Below are 22,588 nucleotides of genomic sequence, written 5' to 3'. Positions count from 1 at the left end.
ATGGAATAACAAATCAACACAATGGAATAACATATCAACACAATGGAATACCAAATCAACACGATGGAATACGATATCAACACAATGGAATACCAAATCAACACAATGGAATACTAAATCAACACAATGGAATAACATATCAACACAATGGAATACCAAATCAACACAATGGAATACGATATCAACACGATGGAATACTAAATCAACACAGTGGAATACCATATCAACACGATGGAATACCAAATCAACTCAATGGAATACGATATCAACACAATGGAATACGATATCAACACGATGGAATACCAAATCAACACGATGGAATACCAAATCAACACGATGGAATACCAAATCAACACAGTGGGATACCATATCAACACGATGGAATAACATATCAACACAATGGAATACCATATCAACACAATGGAATACCATATCAACACAATGGAATACTAAATCAATACAACGGAATTACATATCAACACAATGGAATACCAAATCAACACAATGGAATACGATATCAACACGATGGAATAACATATCAACACAATGGAATACCATATCAACACAATGGAATACTAAATCAATACAACGGAATTACATACATTTTTTTTAAAAGTTGGCACTACAGTCTTCCACTGCCTCAGTGTTAATTTGGGCTGCATCTATGAGCGTATAGATGCAACCAAGATCACATGACGTCATTGCTACCTCATTTTGATCGACATCATGGCAACGGTTCGCTATGCGCTACGATAGAATCAACCGCAGCGAGGGTTATGAGTGAGAAAAATTGTGTTATTATGACGTCATCTTAGGCCGCGGTGGCCGAGTGGTTAAGGTGTACCGACACTTTAACACTAGCCCTCAATATCTGGCTTGCGAGTTCGAAACCTACGTGGGGCAGTTGCCAGTTACTGACCGTAGGCCGGTGGTTTTTCTCCGGGTATGCTTTCTTCCACCTCTAAAACCTGGCACGTCCTTAAATGACCCTGGCTGTTAATAGGACGTTAAACAAAAACAAACAAACAAAACGTCATTTTAGCGTTATGTTGATCATCGTCACGGCAGCGCTTTGTACAAAATGTACTGCCAGAATTTTTGCAAATAAATCACAAAAAGGAAGTTGATTTAAAATTCTAGAGAGAGAGAGAGAGAGTTAAACCTTGACGTCAACGTAGTTTTTAAGAGCAAGGAAGTTTGCGGACATAAGGTCGCATGATAATAGAGATTACTTGTAACTGATATTTTCAGATGGAGCACGTCTGACTCAGGAAACTACAAGTGGAGACTTTACTTCCTGGTAGTGTTCAAAGCGGGACTTTCACATGATTTACACACAACAGTTGTGTATCAGCATCTGGCATGTCCCTTGATGGAGGGAGGGACAATCACCCGTATTAGCCTGCTTCTGGCACTTGTACAGCCCGGAATATCCCTGGGTGAGTACTGTATCAAATCAATTACGATCTCGGAACTATATAACAGTTTCTATGTACAGGCTATACTCTCTTATTTACTCGTATAAAGCATTACACAGAGGTATCAGGGACAATTTAGCCAAGTATGTTTTGTATAATTCAAGCTGAATCGACAGAAAACATATATAATCAGACGAAAGAATATGCGATTGAAGAATAGAGTGATGACAAGGTAGATCTGATTCACGGATCATTATTTGTTTTTAATTTTAAATGCGTGACAAGCAATTGTTATACGTATCACAGTCAATAGTTTTAATGATGAATTATTGTTTTGATGATTTACATGAGACTAACTTTATTCAGCCTTCTAATTGATTTCTATATTTACGTAAAGCATTAGGAGACTATTACAAAAATGTGTTAATGATGACATAATGTCTATCCGGTGATTCCCGTTCTATTTTTAGATTTTCATTACATACAAATGTACTTTATTCTCAATTGATGACGTGACTGAGCTGATTTGATAGATCAATCAGTAAGGGATTATGAAGTTAAGATTGATGAAGTGTTATGTCTGTAAACAAAAACATAGGGAGGCTTTAAAACCTGAAGCTACATACAATACAGTATATGATTGTGTACTGTATCATGCTTTGATTTGTGTGGGGACATACCGGAGGTAAACAATAGACAGATGTGGCCACCAAACACAGTGGAAGATGATATCCATTTGCCACTAACACAAACCGTTTTAAACAAGAGGCCAAGGGCCACGTACGTAGTTCTCTGGGCATTATTCAGTTTATTGTTGTCGGTTTTCTGGCATTTGGTAATTAAAATTTGTTAGTCAGAACGATATTTTATAGTGCAGCCCTTACGGCTTTCTCAGCTAAACTTTTCTAATTTTCCGTTCACATTTACTTCTTTTATTGAAAAGAAATTTAGTCTCAGACTTTATCGGAAAGTGAGGAACAACAGTCCCTATTTGTGCTTGCGCAATGCGTACGCTCCTAATCGTGGTTGGTGAGGGAGAAATAATAAAGCCGTACATATGTGTATACATGAGTACAACGTTTAACCCAATGGTGTCACCTAGTAGGATAGTGTTGGCTGCGGTGTTACTTCACCTTCGTTACTACAAATAGACATTAAACCATATTTTTTCTTAAATTAAAAAAATTCAAGTTGATATCGGATCATTTTGATTGTTATCAACACAACAACTACACAATAACTTGTATCCGGCATCACAATTTAAAATACAGCCATGAATGCACAGTTAGGCTAAAAATCTGTTGCAAGGTGCAAAGCTGCATTTTTTTCGACAGATGGCTATAGTTCTCGGGAGCTATAAATAGCTCCAGAGAACTAAAAGCGAAATTTGAATAAAGCCAAGACCCTAATGTTTTTGGACATAGACATTTATATGTTTTTGAGATCGATGAAGAGGTTTGGGTATTTGTTTGTTTGGATCATTTAGGGCCAAACAAATTAATATACTAATATTTTATTTCCTTTGATTTCGGTTAAAAAAAAACCCATAAAGAATAGATTATGTAACTTTTGTGATATACAAATGTATATATAACGTCAAAGGGGTAAAGTAAAAGAACATCAAAGTCTATAGAATAGATCGATGCCTTTCAAATAGCTAAACAGTGCTTACGAATCCATGGAATTTAAAAGAGTTTTCACACCGGGACTCGAAAGTAGTTATCACGAATGTGCTTTAAATCGGAACATTCTATTAGACAATGCTCCACTGTAAACTGAGTGTTACATGCACGGCATGTTGGTGGATCTTCTCGTTGTAAAAGGAACGAACTAGTATGATAAGTGTACCCGGTACGGTGCCGGGAGAGGGCAACTTCTTCTTTCGACCTTTCCGACTGGGAATGGATGTTTCGGTTGTAATTCAAAAAACGTGTTGCTCGTCTCGAGGGACTATCGTTGCTGTGATTTACTTTGAATGACAGTACAAATGACAGATTTGTAATCAATATCTGGTAGCAGGTTTGATATTTGTTTGTCGGAGATTTAAAGCATTTTTTTTTTTTTTTTGCTTCCCGGTCAACAAGTTCGTCGCCTTTAATTCCGACATGGCTCGGAATCCAAAGTGAAATTGTTTAGTATCTTTTGAGATACGAAATATTTGAAAAACAAAGTTTTGTACGAATGTATTTTTTAGGATCTCGTAATTGTAAACTTTGAAGGACACACAGAGAGTCATAATAAACGATTGCCTATTTAATGTGGTAAAATAAGGGCGAGGGCCAAACCGATGACACATGCTTCCACTGAGAAAATAGAGCCATCATCTAGTAAACGGATTGAATGGTTATTGGTGTAGAACGCTACTGAGACCTTTTCACCATCTTTTAAGACATCGGTGTAGATCTGAACAAGATCGCAGAAATCTGCAATGCACTCCCGAAAGAGGATTTGTGTTCTTCGGGTAATTCCGTCTCTTCTAGGACAAAGTTGATATATGTTATTTTACCAAGCCATGGAGGTACGTCACATACGATGTACTGTGTGAGATTCTTATACCAAATGTTGGTAAGAGCTTTTGGTTTTGAGTGAATATGTTTCGGTATTGCGAATTGAAAACAAGATTGAAAGCCGGGGTTTTCGGGTTGGACTTCAATGAGCGGCATACTGTAGGGTCAGTTTTTTCTTTCGGTCATTTAAAGATGGTTCATTTGCCCCTACGTAAAGGCTTTTCACTGGTGTTGTTTCAAAGCCCAAAGTGCACCGTAGTTCTTGATTTTGGATAGGATCCTGCATCGGCAGGAAAGAATTGCATGCCGATTCAAAAAAACGATGGAGCCATATTCGAGTTTTGATCGAATAAGTGTACGTGAAGTGTACCCATCCCTTCCCATCGTTACCACTTGTCCGTGTATGTGAGGTGTACCCATCCCTTCCCATTGTTACCACTTGTCCGTGACCCATCCCTTCCCATCGTTACCACTTGTCCGTGTACGTGCGATGTACTAATCTCTTCCCATTGTTATCACTTGTCCGTGTACGTGTGGTGTACCCATCCCTTCCCATTGTTACCACTTGTCCGTGTACGTGAGGTATACCCATCCCCTCCCATCGTTACCACTTGTCCGTGTACCCATCCCTTCCCATAATTATCACTTGTCCGTGTACGTAAGTTGTACCCATTCCTTCCCATTGTTATCACTTGTCCATGTATTAGAGGTGTACCCATATCTTCCCATTGTTATAACTTGTCTGTATACGTGAGGTGTACCCATCCCTTCCCTTTGTGATAACTTGTCTGTATACGTGAGGTGTACCCATATCTTCCCATTGTTATAACTTGTCTGTATACGTGAGGTGTACCCATCTCTTCCCATTGTTATAACTTGTCTGTATACGTGAGGTGTACCCATATCTTCCCGTTGTTATAACTTGTCTGTATACGTGAGGTGTACCCATATCTACGTGAGGTGTACCCATATCTTCCCATTGTTATAACTTGTCTGTATACCTGAGGTGTACCCATATCTACCCATTGTTATAACTTGTTTGTATACGTGAGGTGTATCGCAAAAAAGATTTTATTGATTAGACATGGAAAGGATTTGGCATACGTTACAACTTACATGCCCTCTCCCAACACAACATAGAAAATAATGACCGTTCACACGACATAGTTTAAATAGGTACTAGTACTAAATGTCAGTATTAATATTCTAAGTGTCAAACTAAAGTTGGTAAACAGAATAAACCTCACTAAACAAAAAGTTGTGAAAATATACATGTCTTCTATTATAATGAAATCATTCCCACTAATATTTTGTAACAGAAGCGATTCCTGGAATACAATGCATTGTTCATTTGTATCTTCATTATTCTAGGAATTCCTAGTTTCCGGATGTTACTTTTGATTGTAATTCAAGCAACCCATGAATGAACCCAATTAAATGATAATATCAAATCACTCTCTCCTAACAAAGGTTCACTCAAAGGAAAAAAAATACAAACAAACTGAAACGTGTTACTTCTGTAGGACAAACTGTACGACACATACGATTTTGGATGTTTCTATTTTTAACTGTACGACATAAATGATTTTGTATGTACGATTTTGAATGTTTCTATTTTTAACTGTACGACACATACGATTTTGTATGTACGATTTTGAATGTTTCTATTTTTAACTGTACGACACATACGATTTTGTATGTACGATTTTGAATGTTTCTATTTTTAACTGTACGACATAAATGATTTTGGATGTTTCTATTTTTAACTGTACGACACATACGATTTTGTATGTTCCTATTTTGAAATTAAATTAATACAGTACTTCATATGGTTTCAACCACTTGCTACTCGTAACATGCACTTAGTTAATATGTAGCGTTTGGCTAGTGATTGAGGTTTCCAAAACATTTATAAACAATTATAATTAAAATGAATGTTTAAGCGTAACTGATGAATGTCAAATTATATAAAACCATCCAAACTTTGAATATTTCTACTATACAGTGAAACATGTAATTTAAAACATAAAAAGAAAGATGTTAGATTTATCAATAACAATTAATTAGTATTGAAATCCAATCTGTGATTGTTAAGTCCGCATTATAATAATATGTGGTTGCTTTGGTGATTTCAATTTGATTCTCGAACAGGGTACGGAAACCCAGCTGTCTTCCTTATTACAAGGTTTTAAGGTTTCAAGGTTTTATTGGTATCACTGACCCACAAAAATGTGTAACAATAGGTCACATATATATAATAACTATGATACATGTCGTACACTTATACAATATATCAATATTTTATGTAATACCTATTTGTGATAATTACTTAGAGCATTTAACAATTGAGGAACACTGCTTGATGCAAAGATTTATTTATAATCAATTTACTTATTTTTTTCTAAAAAAACACATCTTTGTATTAAACTTTATCATTAAATATATTGAACCCCCCAGCATTTTGTCTAGACTCAGATAACAGAAGTATTTTAGAATATATTTCTTTCTCAAAAATATAACCGATTCATGTTCTCATTTGAATATGTAATGAAATTCATCACGGATATCCATTTACATAAATTACAAACTCTCTCGTGACGAGGAATGCCAACCATCTTCCTGATTATATTGGTAGTTTAATTTGAGAGGATGCTGTGTTAACCCGATCTGACAATTGAATAAATTTGACAGTTCACGTCCATTTTAACAGATGATTTGGTATCTTCGTATAACATAAAAATAGCATTGAACATTTCCCCAATGATATTGCCCTTTAGCAGCTCTTTGCAGGGTTCAACTCCCCACGCTGTATCGAGTGCCTTTCTAAAATCGATGAAAGTGCAACAAAGTTTTTTTCTACTGAAAAATACACGGATATTAAAGGATACACTACAGAGATATCATCTGTTGTAGAATACACTTTTCAGAACCCAGCTTGAGCAGAGTCATCAGGTTAAATTCATCTCAACTGTTCGGTCGATAACATGTATTTATGACTGAGGTAAACACCTTCCCGAGACACGATACTAAGGTGATATGATATCACCCATAGCACTCTTGATGTAATCATTTAAAATTTGATCTACACCAAAAGCTTTGTTATTTTTCAAGTAAGTCAATGTAAACTTAACTCCATCAGCTTTTATTCCCCCATTCAGTAAAAATAAATCACTCGTTCATCTTTCGTGTAATTCTTTAATACATATTAGCATGTTCTTTCTTCACAGCTGGACCCATCACATTTATTCAAGATGCTCCAGAACTTTTTGGAATCATTTTGCGCTATGCGCCTTAACTCATTCAACATGTTTTCATAATATTTTCGGTAATTTTAAAAGTTTTCCGATATAATTTACTGGCTTTGTTAAGATAAGTTTTGTTAACAAAAATCTTTACTTTATGATATCTGACCTTGGCTTTATCTAATCCTGCTGTATTTATTTGACATTCCCTTTTGAACCAAGGCTTGTTACTACACTTCAAACAAGTCCCCCCCCCCCCCCCCCCCACAAAAGCAACCCCCCCCCCCCCCCCCCCCAAAAAAAAACAAAAAAAAAACAAAAACAAAAAAAACTAGATTTGATCAAGATCAAAACACGGGATTTCCAACAAGAAAATGATCGCAGACATGTTCTCGTTCTGACGAACGCTTTTGTACGTTTTACCTACGATTTCTCTTCGTTTTCTCTTCGCTTCCCTTTTTTAACCAATCTTTAAAATAACGTTTTCTTTCACATACGATGAAAATAAACCGTTTTAAAAGAATTCGAATTTTTCGATTTTGTATCATTTGACCTCCGTGAATCGTGTATCTCGTACATTGTATCGTGTAATCTGTACCTGTATCTCGTACCTTGTATCGTGTTTACTGTACTGTTAATCGTGTATCTCGTACCTTGTATCGTGTTAACTGTACTGTGAATTGTGTAGCTCGTACCTTGTATCGTGTTTACTGAACAGTGAATCGTGTATCTCGTACCTTGTGTCCTGTTTACTGTACTGTGAATTGTGTATCTCGTACCTTGTATCGTGTTTACTGTATTGTGAATTGTGTATCTCGTACCTTGTATCGTGTTTACTGAACAGTGAATCGTGTATCTCGTACCTTGTGTCGTGTTTACTGTATTGTGAATCCTGTTCCATGTATCGTGTATCCCGTATTGTATCATGTATCCAGTAACATTTATCGTCTATCCCGTTTCGTGTATTCCATAGCGTGAATACCGTATCTGGTACCTTGTATCGTGTTTACTGTACCCTGTATCTCGTACCTTGTATCGTGATCGTGTTTGTCATACCGTGTATCGTGTTTACTGAACCGTATATCGTGTATCCCGTACAACGTATCGTGAATCCCGTAACGTGTATTGTGTATACTGTAACATGTATCTCGTACCAAGTACCGTGTATCTCATATCAAGTATCGTGTACAACGTACAGTATATCATGTATCTAGTACCATGTATCATACATACCGTACCGTGTATCTCGTACCAAGTACCTTGTATCTCGTACCAAGTATTGTGTATAACGTACCGTGTTTCGTGTGTACTGTTCCGTATATAGTGTAGCCCACACCATGTATCGTGTTTACTGTATCGTATGTCGTGTATCCCGTAAAAATATCGCGAATCCTGTACCGTGTATCGTGTATACCATACCGTTATCTTCGTTTTTTTTTTTTTTTTTTTGTTTGTTTGTTTTTTTTTTTTTGACGATTTGACCTTGAAACGTTGCATATATCTTCATCAGAGCATTTTCTTCTATAGATGATCAAAATAAACAGATTTTAAAAGATTTTGAATTTTTTGATTTTTTGTCATTTGACCTCGGTGACCTTGAACGAAGGTCAAAGTCAATGAAAAGTAATAGAATTTGTAGGCATCCGTACATGCTATCACTGTGCCAAATATCATATCTGTGTATGTAAAGATATTGGAGCAGAGGTTAATTAAGTGCATTTTTGGGACAAATTTGAATTTTGGCGGGAAAACGAACATTTTTCAAAGTGCCATTTCTACGCCATTTTTTATCGCACGACCATAAAACTTGCACAGTTCGTCTTAATTAATCATGCAATTTAAAATGAACTTAAAAAATTAACTCAATTTTGTTTTTGAATTTTTGACCTTGATTTGACCTCATGCTTAGACCTTGACCTTGACATATTTTCTGATAACATGTTACGGAGAAAAGTTAGCCCTGACCATAACCTACAATAGGCCTCTCTCAAATTATATGCATGCCTAACATTCCTATCTCAGAACGAGGCTAAGTGAGTACAGCCACCGTAGCAACGCATACACAATGACTTCCAGTCAAGCTACATGTAGCAAAAACAACATTATTGTGCACCAAATTGTGTATCCAATGGAAGTTATGGTGATTCTATTCATTTTCACCATATTCCAAAAGATGAGGATATCAAAAAGCAGTGGATTGTAAAAATAAGAAGAGATGAAGGGCCATTATTCAAGGTAGGTTAGCCTTCACCTACATGTAAACACATACTATGGTCAATCATTTTCCCTTTCTTGTTATTTTTTCTGCAAGTGATCAGTACATGTCAAGACATATATAAAACAACAATTGCAAGCAGTTCAAGTATTTCGTAAAATATTTTATTAAACATAATATAAGTGTTCAGTTTAATACCGTAAATATCATAGTAAATGTGCAGGTTGCTATATATATATATATATACATGTACGTATATTATAGATTGCATACATATAACAAATGGATAATATACATGATTTTGATAAATCAAATACATTTTACAGGTATTAAAGTCAACAGTCGTTTGTTCCAAACACTTTAGGCAAGATGACTATAAAAGCTGGACACCTGTGAGGAAGCTTTTAAAGCCAGGAGCCATTACATCAGTATTTAATTGGAATGATAAACCAAAGACCAGGCGAATTTTGAAAAGGAAAGGTCCATCTCCACTAAGTCAACCAATGCAAAGGTAAATATCAAATGATTTTGATACAAAAGCATTATTTAATATAGTAAATATGGATATGTATTTAAATTGCACATAATTCTAAGACACTTATTACATATATACGTATACCTTCAATATGCATGTAGTGTATACATGTTCTTTATATTACAGTGATGTTACAATGTGTATTGAGACACAAGTGGAAGAAGAGTGTAGTAAAGATAACACAGAATCAGACGAAAACAGGACAAAAAGGAGAAAAATAGAGACAGAGTTGGAAACAGCCAAAAACAACATAAAAAAATCTTGAAGAACAACTGTCTGAAAAGGAGAAAGAGTTGACATGCTTACGTCAGCAGTTTAGCATTGAACATTTTTGTGTAAATAGATTTTCAACAGATGATTCTCTTATTTCATTCTACACAGGGTTTCAAACATGTGTACTTTTTCTTACCTTTTATGTATACTGCTAAAAACATACAGAGTGCATATTATAAAAGTAGTGAAACTATTAGTCTAAGTGGTAGAAAGCGTTCTGTGTTGTTATTGACGAGCTTTTCTTATTTTTATGTCGCCTTTGTGCAGGATTATTAGAACAAAATCTGAGTGTTCGATTTTCATCAAATATATTTAAAACATACTCATTTTCTCATTTTTGATGAACACCCTAAAGAGAGCCTTGTGGTATTTTACCAAATTTTGATTCTACCGCTGGTACGTTCATTTGTGTTAAAGAAGGGAGAATCAATAAATCAAGTGGTACTGAAGATAGACTTCCATACTTTGTGTCCCATTTAACATTTTCTCCACGAATGGGGTTGAATGGGGTTGTTTTCAGATTTTGGTTAGTCGTAGACAAGTCCAGTGCGGATTTCCGTGATGAATACCGCTTATCTTTAAATCCTGGAAGCCTTTCCTTGGATTTTCTCCCCTCTTGGGACATGCCAAGTTTGTGGCCGAGATGTCTTTGCAATTTCAACTGGGATAGCTCTTTGACCTATAATCTTGAATTTCGCAAGCTGGTACAGAGTTCCCACTACATGCTTCTGACATTCCAATAGGACAGGTACAATCTGCCTTACTCACTTCAAGAGTGTTGATATCACCGAAACTCACCTGTATAATGTTGTAATGATATCCATATAAATAATAAATTATGTTTACATAATGACAAACGTTTTATGCATTGGTTATCTGTATCAAAAGTGAACGACACAAAATAAATGCATTGATATATTTACATTGATTTGATGTGGCGAGTCATTTTTTTTTCTGGAAACGGTAACATTTCACTCTTACTTCACAACCTTTTCCGACTGGTTGTACTATAAAATTTACTATAAACTTTACTATACAAGTCATAAGTTACATAATATATACAGGTAGAATAATCTGTTTTCCATTTCTGGTCATGTACAAGTCTAGTATAATGGGTGCTTAATGGCGTAAATAAGGTTTCCATTTTCTATTTAGAGGACTGACCCTAAAGGGCTGTAAGGACTAGGTGCAGTTTGAGATAAGACTTTTTGTTTGTATAAATGCTTATCTATAATTACAATGAAATTAATGACAAGGTGGGATCAGTGAGGGGCAGCTGTGAAATGTAAACAGACTGGACCCAAGTACAGTCCCTAAGGCAACAAGGGGAGAGCAATTCGAGATACTGATAATGAGGTTTAGGAATGGCATCCCCCTTATGTAATTATTTGTTTCTTGTCCTCAGACATTCTGACACCCCATATATATTACATGTGGCAGTGTTAGTAAAGGGATGAGTACCAACATTTTAATGTTGCTTGGCCTTGACAAATATAAGAGGACAGACTAGGCACTGAATTTGGAAAACCACTACACATGAACATAGGAATATATATACTGTATATATATAATTGCAAACTTACCTCTTAGCTCTTGGATATTTCCTTGCTAAAACACTTCAGTCCTTTATTCATGCTCTTCTGTCCAGAGGATGTTTTGTTTTTTGTTTTGTTTTTGTGCTTGGATATAGTTTTAAACAAATGAAAAGGTAAGTGAAGTAATTAAATCTGAATCTCTATCACTGTATGATGTAGTCATAGCTGCACATGTATATTACTAGGGACGCTTCCTCACTTAGCCTCGTTCTGGTTTAAACATGAATATTCATGAGGCAATATTAAGAAGGGTCTATATGCACCGATTGTGCAAGGAAAAATACGAACAAACAAAGAGCTTGAGTCAAAAGAATTGTTTTCAATTTTAATTTTTTGGATTATTTGACCTTGAATGTGGGTCAAGGTCAATGAAAGGTAACTTCTTATGTAGCTGTTCTCACGTTCTATTGTTGTTCCAAAAATCAAGTCTGTAGGTGTATAAATGAAGGAGCTAAAACATTTTTAGTGCATTTTTGCCCGATTTTTGAATTTTGGCGGGAAAAACTTTGAAATTTTCAAAGTGCCATATCTCCGTCATTTTTTATCCGATTATCAAAAGATTTGCACACTCCATCTCAGTGGTTCAAGCTCTTTCAAGCGAGATGAAAAAAATATTTAGTTTCAGAAATTTTTTTCCGACATTTTGTTTACCCCATAGCGAGGTCGTGACCTTGACATATTCTCTGATAACATGGCATGGATAAAAGTTAGCCCCGACCATGATCTACAGAACGCACTAGGTGCCTATGGAACCGAACAAATTTTCATGAAGTTATGGTCGTTCTAAAATCGTTTTTAAAAAATCTATTTTTAGATCTGTGACCTTGAACTTTGAACGTACGATCACCAAAATGTTAGTGTAATGTTCGGCTTGAAGTTCTCTATCATGTACTAAAATATGAACGTTTTGTCCGTTTCCGTTTTCGAACGAAAGTGTTATCAAGAAGTGTTAAGAATAATAAGAATAAGAATAATAAGATGAAGAAGAAAAAACATAACAATAACAATAGGGATTTCCATCCGAAATGGAAATCCCTAACAAGAAAAATACCTATAAATAATTTACAAATCTAGTTTACTATATCACTGATTTCAATACATGTTCATTACTTTGTTTGTTTGAAAGATTATCTTATTATTTATCTTTAATGTTTTGTAGATTTCCCGATTCATCATTAACACCTTATGATTTACAAATCCCTCTTTTTCGGAAGATATACAACTTCATTTGTGTTACATTTTGTATAGTAAATGTCTGTATTATCAAACATAGAAAAAAAAATAAAAGATTTTGATTTTGGATGTTTCTATTTTTAACTGTACGACATATATGATTTTGAATGTTTCTATTTTTAAATGTACGACATATACGATTTTAGATGTTTCTATTTTTAACTGTACGACATATACGATTTTGTATGTACGATTTTGAATGTTTCTATTTTTAACTGTACGACATAAATGATTTTGGATGTTTCTATTTTTAACTGTACGACATATACGATTTTGTATGTTCCTATTTTGAAATTAAATTAATACAGTACTTCATATGGTTTCAACCACGTGCTACTCGTAACATGCACTTAGTCAATATGTAGCGTTTGGCTAGTGATTGAGGTTTCCAAAACATTTATAAACACTTATAATTAGAATGAATATTTAAGCGTAACTGATGAATGTCAAATTATATAAAACCATCCAAACTTTGAATATTTCTACTATACAGTGAATTATGTAATTTAAAACATAAAAAGAAAGATGTTAGATTTATCAATAACAATTAATTAGTTTTGAAATCCAATCTGTGATGGTTAAGTCCGCATTATAATAATATGTGGTTGCTTTGGTGATTTCAATTTGATTCTCGAACAGGGTACGGAAACCCAGCTGTCTTCCTTATTACAAGGTTTTAAGGTTTCAAGGTTTTATTGGTATCACTGACCCACAAAAATGTGTAACAATAGGTCACATATACATACTAACTATGATACATGTCGTACACTTATACAATATATCAATATTTTATGTAATACCTATTTGTGATAATTACTTAGAGCATTTAACAATTGAGGAACACTGCTTGATTCAAAGATTTATTTATAATCAATTTACTTATTTTTTTCTAAAAAAAACACATCTTTGTATAAACTTTATCATTAAATATATTGAACCCCCCAGCATTTTGTCTAGACTCAGATAACAGAAGTATTTTAGAATATATTTCTTTCTCAAAAATATAACCGATTCATGTTCTCATTTGAATATGTAATGAAATTCATCACGGATATCCATTTACATAAATTACAAACTCTCTCGTGACGAGGAATGCCAACCATCTTCCTAATTATATTGGTAGTTTAATTTGAGAGGATGTTGTGTTAACCCGATCTGACAATTGAATTAATTTGACTGTTCACGTCCATTTTAACAGATGATTTGGTATCTTCGTATAACATAAAAATAACATTGAACATTTCCCCAATGACGTTGCCCTTTAGCAGCTCTTTACAGGGTTCAACTCCCCACGCTGTATCGAGTGCCTTTCTAAAATCGATGAAAGTGCAACAAAGTTTTTTCTACTGAAAAATACACGGATATTAAAGGATACACTACAGAGATATCATCTGTTGTAGAATACACTTTTCAGAACCCAGCTTGAGCAGAGTCATCAGGTTAAATTCATCTCAACTGTTCGGTCGATAACATGTATTTATGACTGAGGTAAACACCTTTCCGAGACACGATACTAAGGTGATATGATATCACCCATAGTACTCTTGATGTAATCATTTAAAATTTGATCTACACCAAAAGCTTTGTTATTTTTCAAGTAAGTCAATGTAAACTTAACTCCATCAGCTTTTATTCCCCCATTCAGTAAAAAAAAATCACTCGTTCATCTTTCGTGTAATTCTTTAATACATATTAGCATGTTCTTTCTTCACAGCTGGACCCATCACATTTATTCAAGATGCTCCAGAACTTTTAGGAATCATTTTGCGCTGTGCGCCTTAACTCATTCAACATGTTTTCATAATATTTTCGGTAATTTTAAAAGTTTTCCGATATAATTTACTGGCTTTGTTAAGATAAGTTTTGTTAACAAAAATCTTTACTTTATGATATCTGACCTTGGCTTTATCTAATCCTGCTGTATTTATTTGACATTCCCTTTTGAACCAAGGCTTGTTACTACACTTCAAACAAGTCCCCCCCCCCCCCCCCCCCCCACAAAAGCAAAAACAAAAAAACAAAAAAAAAACAACAAACAAAAAACACAAAAAAAAAAACAAAAAACAAAAAACAAGAAAAACACCTATAAATAATTTACAAATCTAGCTTACTATATCACTGATTTCAATACATGTTCATTACTTTGTTTGAAAGATTATCTTATTATTTATCTTTAATGTTTTGTAGATTTCCCGATTCATCATTAACAACTTATGATTTACAAATCCCTCTTTTTCGGAAGATATACAACTTCATTTGTGTTACATTTTGTATAGTAAATGTTTGTATTATCAAACATAGAAAAAAATAAAAGCTTTCCCATAATGTACACCAGATTTTAACGGATTGTAGCTCATTACAATATTATATATATTTATATACAGTATTATATATATTTATATACAGTATTACATGTATATAAAAAACAACAAAAAACAGACTTTGCCGCTTTAAATTTTTTTTTTCTTATATACAGTATTATATATATTTATATACAGTATTATATATATTTATATAACATATTATATATACCAGAGTCTTTAAAAATGGTAGTTGCTTCTCCTGCTTAGCGCTCAGCATATTTGGAGTGGGACGACTGGTTGGCCCGTTGTCAGTATAATGTGACCGGGTGGGGTGTGCTGCTGGGTGTCTTCGGCAGTATGCTCCAGTGAGATAGCACTTTAAATCGGCAAAAGTTCCGGCCTATCACAAGGAGACTTAATACGAACATACCACAGCCTCCCATAACACACATACGCACTCGCCACACGCATACATACCGCACGCACGGGAGGCCGTCCTTAAATGACCTTAGATGTTAATAGGACGTTAAACAAAATAAACCAAACCAAACCAAATATATTTTTATATACAGTATTATATATATTTATATAACATATTATATATATTTATATAACATATTATATATATTTGTATACAGTATTATATATATTTATATAGCATATTATATATATTTATATAACATATTATATATATTTGTATACAGTATTATGTATATTTATATAACATATTATATATATTTACATACAGTATTTCAAAATCGGTCGTGTACTGAACCATATCTAACATCAGCAGTAAATATGTAACCTTTCCCAATTTGTGCATCCCGACTCCACCTTTGGCAATATATATGTTTAGCTTCCAAACTTCAAGCAATTTGTTACCCTATCCTTGATTTTAAATTTACTAGTTCCTTGTACAGTTAAATTTAATAATTACAACTTTTTTAAATCAAACAAACATTAGTATAGTGTAGAGCTTCACTCTCGTCCGGATGTATGTACTTGTGTCAGCAAGTTTGTTTCCTGCAGCTTTGAGTACCTGTCTATTGTTGTCTCTGTGCAAGTGCAAAGGTACTGATGTATTGTCGTTCACAGTGATGTCAGTTTCCTTGTAGAACACACTGTGATTCACATGTGTGTATATACACGTGTGTAGAATACTGTAGTTAACTGTAATAAACACATGTACATTTGTCTTATCCCTTTATCTTAATAACATTTGAAGGTCTAGTAGACTTCGTACATACATTTGTCTCATACCTCCATCTTAATAACATTGGAAGGTCTAGTAGACTTCGTACATGCATTTTTTATATCTCTCCATCTTAAAAGGTATTTTGTCTGCAGTTTCATTGTATTATTGTTGTTTATATTACAGTAAATTTGTCGCTGAGACGCCAAACTGCTTCGTCAGATTTTCGAGAGGGAAAGGGGCCTTCTAGTTTAGTTGTTGACGGAAACAATTCCGACAAGTTGAATGATCCCAATAATTCCTCCATTCCACAATGCCTCTACACTAAAAAAGGTCAGAAAACGGCCTTCTGGCAGGTCGACCTGGACCAAACAGTCGTACTGGATCACGTGGAAGTCATCTTTAGGAAAGGAGGACCTGATGGACAGCATACACGTAAGGCCATTTTATCATCTAACAAGATTGTCGTTGGTACAGATTTCCTCTATAAAAAAATTACGAAACAGAATAGAAAATATCTGCATTGGTGTTAAAAACTTATGTGGTAAATCTATAGAATCTTGGTTGTGTATATAAAGGAATTGATAAATCGAATTCAATAACCTGGTGTGCCACCAGTCTGTACGCGAATGGCTTATAAAATAATTGAACGAGGTTCATAACTTGCATTTTATATAATAACGAGTGTAGTATACTCCTTATCACATAAATTATTTTTTATGAGAATATACGTATTACATTCAAATTTATTTCTCGTCTCGGGCTTAGATTATCTACAATACAATAGAGTGACGTCCTTTATTTATTGTGACGTCATACATTATTGTACGTGGTAATAGTGTTATTACGCCTGTGTTTTACGATATTTATGACAAAGTCATATGACTTCAAAGAACATGCCAATGTGAGATTTGGACTTTTTATTTCTCTACAGTGGCAATATTGTTACATTATATATTTATATAACAAACTATACCAGAACGTCAAAATAGTGTATATGTTACCAACACCAAGAGCAATTTCTAACATGTGTTTTCAGCAAATGGAAGATTTGATTGTTGTATCTCCCCAATGAATGAGGTTTTTCTGGTTATATCACATACTAATCTACAAAAATGACCTCGGCATATAACCATATATATTGTTTCCACTGACACGAAGCTGTCAAATGTCAAACATTTCGAGCCATATTTTTTTTTTAAATTGATGGCTCAAAATGTTGTATATATACCGCATAATATACCCAGTTATATATACCATGTCAATCACTGCGTCATATATACGTACATGTATACCGTGCCATATACCCCGCTATAGATGCCGTGCCATATACCGCGTCATATATACGACTAGTAAGGTACATGGTAGATAAAAAAGATATGTCCGTATGGCGTATTGTATGGCAAATTTCAGTAAATTTAATATATAAGTGTATTAATAATTCGCCATTCTCCCGGTTTTGGTTTATTTCTTTAAATGCCATATCGAAGGAAATATTTTTGAAGATCCGATCATGAACGTAATTCCTAAGAATATGATAAATACACATAAACAACTAAATGCCATATACATGTGATAATACAAATAGTATCTTTCCATCATCAAATATATTTTACATTATAACAGATCAAAAACGTCGGAACGGCTACTCCATCATTGTGTCAAGGTCGTCTACATACCTACCCATGACACCTAACAACACCTGTTATAGTGATACGGACCCTAGATCGGAGTGCCAGAAACAACGAAACCCAGTGGTGTAGTAACATAGGCAGTTATGTCACTTTCTACAACCAAAGGAATACCCTCTCGGGGAAACCTATAGTTCGAATGCTGTTCTGGAATTATGTGAGGTCATGGTCATGGGTAGGTGATTATTTATATATATATATATCGTTTGTAATTTACTTGTGTCTTGATAAAAGGGCAGATTGCCTCGAAAATTCGACAATTTACTTGTCTGTACTGTCGTTATAACTACTTGACAAATTCTGTATATAAATATATACAACGCCGATGTGGCACAGCAGTATAAACTGTGGGTATTTCTGACTAGGCGATTGGCTATTTGACCTTGGGCTTCATTCAAGATCACTGAGGTCAAATGATGAAAAAAAATAAAAAGAGTTCAAAAAATTGTTTTTCTTTCATAACTGTGACACATATCTTCTTGATAATTAGCCCATCTACAACATGAACTGCTGGCTGCAACAGCAATGCAAATAGTTCAAGGTCACAGTAATCAAATGACCAGTCAAAGAACGGCAATGAAGGGAAAACAGAGAAAACAAAGGTATAGCATATGAGTGTGACCGTGAGATCGATACCATAGATCATAGATCATTTCCTGGTTGTAATTCTCTTGTTTTGGGTCAAATTGACTGATATTTTATCAAACACTTTATGGATGGAAAAGTGATTTTTAGGTCACCTGCATGAGCGAAGCTCAGTGACCTTTTCCAATCCGCTTTCGTCCGTTGTCGTGCGTCGTTAGTTAACATTTCACATTTTCGACTCCTTCTCAAAAAAACATGAACTATTTTTCATAAAATTTTGTAGAAACCTTCTTTGGCTCAAGGTCTACCAAATTTGTAAATTATATGGTCCCTACCCCCTAGGGCCCTTAGGGGCGGGACAAAAAGTGGTCAAATTGACTGATATTTCACAAATCTTCTCTTCAAGACCCAGATATGGCAAAATGGTATACTATTCATGGATGGAGGGTTTTAAGGTGCTTTATCAAAATTGTGTATTTCATGGCCCCTGGGTGTGACATTCCACCTGGTCAGGGCTAACTTTCTCAGTGACATGTTATCAGAGAATATCAACGTCAAGGCCTTGTTATGGGGGTTAAAAGTAGGTCAAAAACAAAAATCTCAAATTGGGTATTTTTTCATCTCATATATAAGAACATGATCCATTGAAACAGAATGTGTAAGCTTTATCATCATCAAATGAAAAATGGCAGCGATATGGCAATTTGAAAAGAAATGAAGCAATTTTATTCCCGCCAAAATTAAAAAAACATCCAAAATTGCAGGTTTCTGCTCTTTTTCTATTCACATGAAAGCTTGATGTTTGGCACATTTATAGCATGAAAGGCTGGCTACAAATGTTATTCTTATTTTTGACCTTGACCTTCATTCAAGATCACAGTGATAACAAAATATCTCCCGTCAAATTTCAAAAGTCACCCAAAACTGCTCATTAAAGGTTTCTGCTATTTTACTTATACACATGAAGACTTGATGTTTGGCACATTTATAGCATGTATGGATGGCTACAAATGTTATTCTTATTTTTGACCTTGACCTTCATTCAAGGTCACAGGGGTCAAATGATGAAAAAATCAAAAAAATCAAAATTATTTCTTTGGGTCACATTTTAAGGAACCTGCTCTAATGAAAGTGCATGCAATCCCGCCTAAATTTAAAAACACACACTCAAAACTGCGCATAAAAGGTTTCTGCTCTTTAGGAATCTATTATAGCACCGAGTTTTGATGGCTAAAGAATATTTTCCCTGTAAAGGTCCTTTCATTGACATTAGTTCTGTGGTTTGTAGGAAGCAGTCGAAACTGTATTTTTTAAGGACGCTGTATGGACGACGGATAATTAAGCATTGAACTGTTACCAAATGGTAGTATACAGTCGATATAAATACAATTTGGGTGACAGATAAATAGAATGTCGCCCGTTAGGGCGACAAGAAATATTTATCTGTCACCCAAATTGTATTCATATCGACTGTATACTACCATTTGGTAACAGTTCAATGCTTATATTTACATTCATAATTTTATTTCATTTACTGTAGCTTAAAAGGAATAATATAGTCCCTCATGTCGTTATCAATAGCAATCACATGAAATGTTTTTTTTTGCACAATTTGGCTTTATATTATATTTTATAAACGTTTGTAGATATCTTCAAATTGTTCACAATTGCATAATTTCTGATTGTTTAAAAATAAAGCCGTTTTTCGGCGCATGATATACGGTTAACATTAGAAGCTAACAGTAGACGCCAACGTAAAATAGAAATAGGATTAGAAGCTAACAGTAGAGGACAACGTAAAATAGAAAAAGGATTAGAAGCTAACAGTAGACCACAACGTAAAATAGAAATAGGATTAGAAGCTAACAGTAGAGGACAACGTAAATTAGAAATAGGATTAGAAGCTAACAGTAGAGGACAACGTAAAATAGAAATAGGATTAGAAGCTAACAGTAGAGGACAACGTAAAATAGAAATAGGATTAGAAGCTAGCAGTAGACGCCAACGTAAAATAGAAATAGGATTAGAAGCTAACAGTAGACGACAGCGTTAACAATTATACATAATAATTATTATACATAACATAGTAAGACAAATGACGAAGGAAGACAACTTCATGACCCGTGCTGGGCCTCGAACTCACGATATACAAAACAATCATATAATACCTTAAAGTTGCTATATACGTTGTTATATGCTTTGTTTATTTACAGGTTGTCCAATACACAAACATGGAGATAACTGTATGGAAAACTGCCCTCAAAACTGTTACGAAAATATGTGTTTCCCTAGAAATGGAACTTGTATGAAAGGTTGTCTGCCGGGTTACAAAGGATCTACATGTCAAGAGGGTAAATCAGTGGATTTTAATCGATAATGTGACCAATTTAGAATGCGCCAATTAGTTAATTTTGAAATTTCGTTTGGAAATACATGTACGAGTGGGTTGAGACAAATAACTTACTGTAATTGTTGACTTTATCTTAAGACTTGTACGTTTAATTATCATCAGTGGATTAACCAAAATGATATTTAATGCTTACACTTAAATGATTAACTGTATTCCATTAGTGGAATCGTTTGAACGGGATCCAAGCAAGCGTCACTAATTGACCCCTTGTCGCGCACAATATAAAGTGTGCCTGAGTGAAATGAATTAATTGAAAAATTGAAGTAGTCTTATTACCTGGTGTAATGATAATAGTTTTTTTTCACTAATTACCTGGTGTACCAATAATAACCATTTGGACTAATAACCTGGTGTAAAAGAATATTTAGATACATTTTACATCGTCATACATGACTGTTTTAGTCATAGTATGCTTTTACAGTAGTTTTTGATCTATTTTAGTTATCACTGAAGCATACAATATAGCTCACAACAATCTCAGTTTTACAATGTATTTAATTCCACAACACATAATCCTTTCGATACTGAACCCCTCTGTGTTACAGAGTGTCCTGACTACCACTACGGAGCTCGCTGTGCTAGTGAATGTAACTGTAAGGAAGGGCCGTGTAATGTCAGGTCTGGTATGTGTCCCCCGGGAGGATGTGAACCTGGGTACAAAGGATTAGAATGCAGTAAAGGTAATCAATACACATTTCAATGTGTTCTTTTATTAGCTGACCACTGTGATAATTTCGACATGACATTTCACAGGTTTCAGTTCCCCAGTATTTTTGTTGTATGTCCCTACCCTTGTCAATCTGTGCCCCAAATTTATTTCATGTGTACATCATAGTGTCATAATATGAAGGTCTACATCTGATCACATTCTGGTGGTCATTGGTCAAGGTGACCTATTACACTTTCTGCACTGGATACACATCAGGGCTGGTGTGATGAGTGTTTGTATGCACTATGTCGACATTTATGTAGTGTTATGTATTTATAAACAAACTTACATCACTCAAAACGTTCATATCTTATGACACGAATGCCTGCTATTCTCACAATTAACACAAATCAATACACGAAAGTCCTCACTATCATCACAGTAATATTACGTAAATACAAAACATGATTAACCACTTAAATGAATCAAAGTACTGAAAGTACTGAAACGCTAAATCTCTTGAGCAATTTTATCAGTTAGCGTTTTCCTTATTTTTGAGCAAGTCAATATTCAGTTCTCCAATTGGTTCATTAATATACTTTGACAGATAACATATTTGAACCTGACCAACTTCACATATTCATTGTATGCATTTGTGTAAGTCGAAAGCCGTTTGTATGTTTACAGTTGAAACATTGAATATGGTTGTTCCAACAAACTTTGTTGAAATCCATTACAGG

The 22,588-nt window shown here is 34.5% G+C and overlaps 2 protein-coding genes across 2 annotated transcripts in view; both read left to right on the top strand.

Annotated features, from left to right (window-relative positions):
- The first annotated feature begins 1,341 nt into the window (after positions 1-1,341).
- The window catches only part of LOC117325396 (receptor-type tyrosine-protein phosphatase epsilon-like), a 65,123-nt gene continuing 43,876 nt past the window's right edge, over positions 1,342-22,588 (top strand). Inside the window, exons 1-5 of the mRNA XM_033881569.1 lie at positions 1,342-1,439; positions 16,700-16,948; positions 18,140-18,379; positions 21,003-21,140; positions 21,745-21,879. Coding sequence (XP_033737460.1) covers positions 18,370-18,379; positions 21,003-21,140; positions 21,745-21,879 — 283 coding nt within the window. The 5' untranslated portion in view covers positions 1,342-1,439; positions 16,700-16,948; positions 18,140-18,369. The remainder of the gene's footprint in view (positions 1,440-16,699; positions 16,949-18,139; positions 18,380-21,002; positions 21,141-21,744; positions 21,880-22,588) is intronic.
- LOC117325398 lies at positions 9,144-11,118 on the top strand. The gene is made up of 3 exons (XM_033881571.1): positions 9,144-9,402; positions 9,747-9,893; positions 10,044-11,118. Exons 1-3 carry the CDS (start codon positions 9,383-9,385, stop codon positions 10,180-10,182), a joined length of 306 nt encoding a protein of 101 aa, XP_033737462.1. The 5' UTR covers positions 9,144-9,382; the 3' UTR covers positions 10,183-11,118.

Source organism: Pecten maximus, chromosome 4, assembly GCF_902652985.1.
Source record: "Pecten maximus chromosome 4, xPecMax1.1, whole genome shotgun sequence".
Lineage (NCBI taxonomy): Eukaryota > Metazoa > Mollusca > Bivalvia > Pectinida > Pectinidae > Pecten > Pecten maximus.
This window is presented reverse-complemented; position numbering and strand designations above follow the sequence as displayed.

Bases quoted from the DNA above. Each gene is read 5' to 3' on its own strand.
- LOC117325398 (XM_033881571.1), top strand. From the start codon at position 9,383: ATGAAGGGCCATTATTCAAG. The intron at 9,403-9,746 runs GTAGGTTAGCCT...CAAACACTTTAG, and splicing joins ATGAAGGGCCATTATTCAAG to GCAAGATGACTATAAAAGCT. The intron at 9,894-10,043 runs GTAAATATCAAA...TTTATATTACAG, and splicing joins CTAAGTCAACCAATGCAAAG to TGATGTTACAATGTGTATTG.